General features: G+C 41.0%; 1 protein-coding gene across 1 annotated transcript in view; it reads left to right on the top strand.

The window, feature by feature from the left end:
• The window catches only part of TMEM129 (transmembrane protein 129, E3 ubiquitin protein ligase), a 19,056-nt gene that overhangs the window by 2,377 nt on the left and 11,475 nt on the right, over positions 1–5,204 (top strand). Inside the window, 3 exon segments of the mRNA XM_009882567.1 lie at positions 561–574; positions 576–1,054; positions 3,459–3,618. Of these exon segments, the coding sequence (XP_009880869.1) occupies positions 561–574; positions 576–1,054; positions 3,459–3,618 (653 nt within the window).

Raw genomic sequence — 5,204 nt, 5'->3', positions numbered from 1 at the left:
GGGGGGGGTCGGCCCCCGCGGGCGAGCCACCCCGCGGGGGCTGGGGGTGAGGCGGCAGCCTTCAGCCTGGCGGGTGTGAAAGGCCGAGGCCGCTGCCGGGGTGACCCCCGGGGGGGGGGGAGCAAGGGGGTTTCTCACCCGTGTCCGCGGGTCGGATGAATCAGGTTACATGGTGTATCTCGGAAGTACAGTTTTTGGGATCGCTCGAGCTTCTTTGTAGTGTACGCCCTCAGCTTTGTAACAAGTTGGCCACATTGGAGTAGACGTGATTACAAAGGAATAGCATTTTATTTAACCAGTGAATTCAAATCAGCTTCCTTTAGCCATATAATTCTGCTAAAAGTGTTGTCTTACAACTAACTTTGTTTAACCTGCAAATTCACATCAGCTTCATTTAGCTGTGTAGTTCTGGTAAAAATCAGTGACAGATAAGAATTTACCTCAGATTGCTTAGGACGAGATACTTCATCGAGGAGTACAATAGCTCTCCAGGTGAGCTCACTGGTTAGATAACTGTATGAGTTATGTGTTTAAGCGTGTACTTAATTGCTTTCTGAAAGTAAGTCTTTTTCCTTGCAGGTTATTACCTTGGTATGTGCTTTGCTGCACCGGAAAAACATCTTTGTTTTTTCTACCTGGCTTCAAAAGGATGGAAAACTTTCCTCTTCTTCGCTGTTCTCTTTCCAGCAGTCACCAGTGCCCTGGCATATTACTGGTCACGGAAAGGTTGGAATAATCATCCGTTAGCCCGAACACTCGCTCTTCATGCTCTCCCGCAGTCGGGTTGGAGGGCAGTAGCTTCTTCCATCAATACAGAATTTAGGAGAATTGACAAGTTTGCTACCGGAGCCCCAGGAGCGAGGGTGATTGTTACGGACACGTGGGTGATTAAAGTGACCACCTACTGTTTACACGTTGCCCAGCAGCAGGATATTCATTTGACGGTGACAGACTCCAGACAGCATGAGCTCACCCCAGACTCAAATATGCCTGTCCAGTTCCTTACCATCCGTGTGGCCAGTATTAATCCCTACGTGAAGGCATTTGATATCCGGTAAAACAACTACCCATTATGTTATATATATATATAAATGCTGTTTGATGGTGCTAATGTGGGGTGCTTTTGTGGCAGATCTGAAGAGTCATTGGGTCTCATCCCTTCCTTTTTGCTCCCTGCCTGGTGTTCAGAGATGTATGCACAGTTCTGCCATGCAGCGTAGTGAAGAAAGATTGTTTAGAAAGATTCATACACCTACGGTATTGAATGCACAATGGTTAAACAGAGGCACTGCCCAGTTTGATCCATTCTTACGAAGAGGTTTGTGCTGGATGCAGGAAGAAGTAACTGGAAAAACTCAGGTGAAAGACGGAGAACAGGAATGAAAGGGAGAATCTTTGGTCCTCCAGATTTTGGAGGAGGAGAGGGAAATAGTTATTTTTTCTAAAACTGTCTGTTATTAAGCCATGACTTTTTTTGCTGCCTTGTGCTCAAAGCTCATAATTTTGCCGCTGCTCAGAAGAGTTCTTGCTGAGCTACTGCAAGCTAACTGCCCTTAAAGCAAGGAAATAATTTTGGTCCATTTCTGGTTTGTATATTTTTGTAGCAGTAAATCATAGCAAACGTGCTGTGTGAACTCTTGGGCTTGTTTTCCAAGGGCCCATGCTATTTTTTTTAGCAGTCTCTCTGTGTGGCTACGCAGAAGTACAAGTTCTGCAGAAACCTGGAACACTGATTAGAATGGTGTTACAGTCTTTGTTGTGATGTCATTAAAAGGAGTACACAAAACCATGCTAGTGCTCCTAAAACTATATATTTGAAAAGCATTTGGGTGTCTGTATGCTGTAAATTTTTATGTCAGCAGCATTTATTTACTAGGTAATTAAAAGCAGGCAGATCACCAGACTTCTGGGTGAGCAGAGGGGTCCTGGCAAGCATGAGGAAGCCATGGAGGTTATTGCGTTAGACATCCAGGTGAACGAGCTCAGAATGAGAGGTTAGTTAAGGTGAGCGTGACAATCCTAAGAAAAGAGGAGACTTTTATAGAACTGTGAGAGCGGTGACCAAATAAGTATTAAACAAGTAATGATTTTCTTCCATAAGTGGTTCAGTGGCAGAGTGATAAAACTATATCCCCAGCTGAGAAAATCATGGCTTCTTTGGCAATTCCTTTTATGGAAAAAAAACAATCCAACCCCCAAAATTTTATTTTGTGGCTAAACAGAACAGCACTGAGAAGAGTGTTTAAAAGTTCTTGTAATAAGATATGTCAGAAATAGCAAATCCTTGCTAAAATGCAGCTGTGCAGGATTTAAGAAAAGTACCATAGGATAAAATTCCCATGTTAAGGATATAGGATCATTGTGTATATTCAGAATCAGAATTAGATACAGTGGGATGTTTCTGGAAGAAAAATGCTTTTGTGTAGGCAGGCCACGTTTTCCTGTGTGCTCAAGGTGAGTTTTTCCTCTGGATACAAAGGTCTCTGTTATTTGCAAAGATCGTATCTGTTAACAAACAACATTATCCTATAATAGTTAAAACAATGGAGACCACTGGGAGCTAAAGCCAAGCTAGTGTTTCATTGTACTGAGCTCCAGGAAGTCAGCGAGTGGTAGGAAGAATGAGGAATTTCAGGGCGATGTTCCCAGGGCTTCTCTGTGAAAGCTGTTTAATGTGTGGAAGCATCAAGCTGTGGAGTTCTGAATCTACAGTTCAGAACTGTTGTATTAAAAAGGGGTAACAACAGTAATGTGTCACTACAAGACCTGCAAAAGGTCTCATGTGCCTCTTGAGGTTTGTGGGCCTGACTTAGAGAGACTTACTTTAGCAGCTTGTTACAGCCTTAAATCAAAGTGTAAGTCACATTCAGCAGTGGTTTGTAGCCTTTGTGAAATTTCATGTTTTATCTAAAATTGTATCATAAAATCACAGAAACTGATACTGATTGACATTCTTCTGATACTTACATGTACTATATCACCATGTGATACATGCCACATGATATAACTCTGGTTTCTGTCCTCAGGAGTTGATAAACTAGAATTTGGATATAGTATAAGTAAATAGGTGGACAGAAGCTGCACATGCAGTACTTCAGAGTTAATATATGATTTAGGTACCTGTATTGCTTTTGTTCGTGCTGATTACTTCAAAAGCCTTCCTTTTTTTTTTTTTTTTTTTTTTAATATGATGTTTTAGCTACTCTCTGGCATTTCCTGTCAGCAGTCTGACACAGAAATGGAGGACAGTATGTTCTGTTGTCTAAGTTGTGTCAAAACCAACAACTAAACAGCGAAAGAAACCAAAATGCTCACTGTGTATTTATTCTGGCTAGTATGTACCAACTCAGGTAACTTCTCTGTGGATTCATTTCTCTGATGTTAACCTCTGCAATGTACTGTCAAGGTATTTGAATGCATAATCAAGGCAATATTTCGTTCCGTCTTTTCTTCTTCAGGTTGAACTCCACAGAGTATGGGGAGCTCCGAGAAAAGCTGCGTGCTCCCATCAGCAATGCAGCTAATGTTGTGATCCATCAAAGCCTTAGTGATTTATTTCTAGAGACCTTTACATCTCTGGTGGAAATTAACCAGACATACCCTGTTCCAAGCACTCAGGTGAGCCTTTCTATCCACTGTAATAATTCTACTTTTCAATATAGGTGAGCCTGTGATTACTGTGTAATTGATAACTGTTTACTTAGGGCTGTCGCAGGTGAATTATTAAGAGAAGTCATTGTGGGATTAACCAGAAGGTTTTATTAAACAATGAATGATGATTAAATAATAATTATTAAATGATTATTATTAAACGGTAATTCAACAGTATTAAATGGTAATTAAATTCTACTTTTCAATATAGGTGAGCCTGTGATTACTGTGTAATTGATAACTGTTTACTTAGGGCTGTCGCAGGTGAATTATTAAGAGAAGTCATTGTGGGATTAACCAGAAGGTTTTATTAAACAATGAATGATGATTAAATAATAATTATTAAATGATTATTATTAAACGGTAATTCAACAGTATTAAATGGTAATTAAATGGTCGTTAAATAGTAATTACGTGGCAGTCAAACGTTTGTGTACAGTATGCTTCAGATCTAGTATAAAATGGCGCTTACCTCGCTGTAGAAACCAGATGCCAGGTGAGGGATCTTTCCCCCTTGAGTGGCATCCTACCCAAGGGGACATCACCACTGTGCAGCCCAGTGCCCTGCAGGAGAGCTCAGTGGGCTTGGGGGGGGGGGGCTACAGATATTTATAGTGTAAAGTGAGTGACTTGTCGTCAAGCTCCCCTTCGGTGCAGATGTGCAGCTGTAGCAGTTTGAGTTTTGTCTAGTTCCAGCTCAGGCTGCCACCGTAACCTTCTCATAAGCATGCCCTAGATTCCTTAGTTCCTGAGAAGATATGGCCTAGCACAATTTCTCAAGGTCTGCACAGCAGGGCTGTCTTTAGTCAGGCCTCCTCATCTGTGATGCCTGAACCATGGTGCTGTTCACTCAGGGTGGGTGCAGCCGTCACACTCCACCCTGTGACTACAGTCAATTCACTTTACTTCACAGAATGGTGGTACTCTTGCTCTGTGCTATAAACACAAGGCGGTAATAGCAGCATGTTGTCTACTGGAAGATTAAGCAATGAGTACAAAATTTAAAACTTTAATTGTAAGATAGTTCCACACAATGAGTAGCAAGGTAGTCTGTATGTTCGACAATGAGATATTCATGTCTGTTTTTTTGCCTGATCAGTATATATAAAAAGACAGTAATAGCAATGCAAACTACCAGAAGGGCAAACATTATTACTACAGCACGTAACATGGCGTTCAATACATGTGTTCCTGTTGGAGATCATCCTAATAGAGTTTCCCACCAGTGGTGTTCCCCATCCTTCTTCACTTTTCCTAGTACACAGTGTATTTCTTCTCCATTGTGATGTACAGGTATTAATGGTTTTTTTTGCCTTGTTGTTGTACTTTTTGTAACAAGGCCTATGAGTCTTTATGTTTCAGTAGCTTGTGAAACATCATCAAGTTCATTCTGATGGGAGAAGGTAAAAGGTCTTGATATAGTGTGTAGTTTTTCTTTAACAGTGCCTATGAGGTCACTGGAGCTCTGTAATTAAAATCACATCCAGTAATGTACACAAAGTTACAAACTCATACATTTGATTGATTTATGGGTAAAATTTCTATCAATAATT

Source organism: Charadrius vociferus, unplaced genomic scaffold, assembly GCF_000708025.1.
Source record: "Charadrius vociferus isolate BGI_N301 unplaced genomic scaffold, ASM70802v2 scaffold213, whole genome shotgun sequence".
NCBI classification, from domain to species: Eukaryota; Metazoa; Chordata; class Aves; order Charadriiformes; family Charadriidae; genus Charadrius; species Charadrius vociferus.
This window is presented reverse-complemented; position numbering and strand designations above follow the sequence as displayed.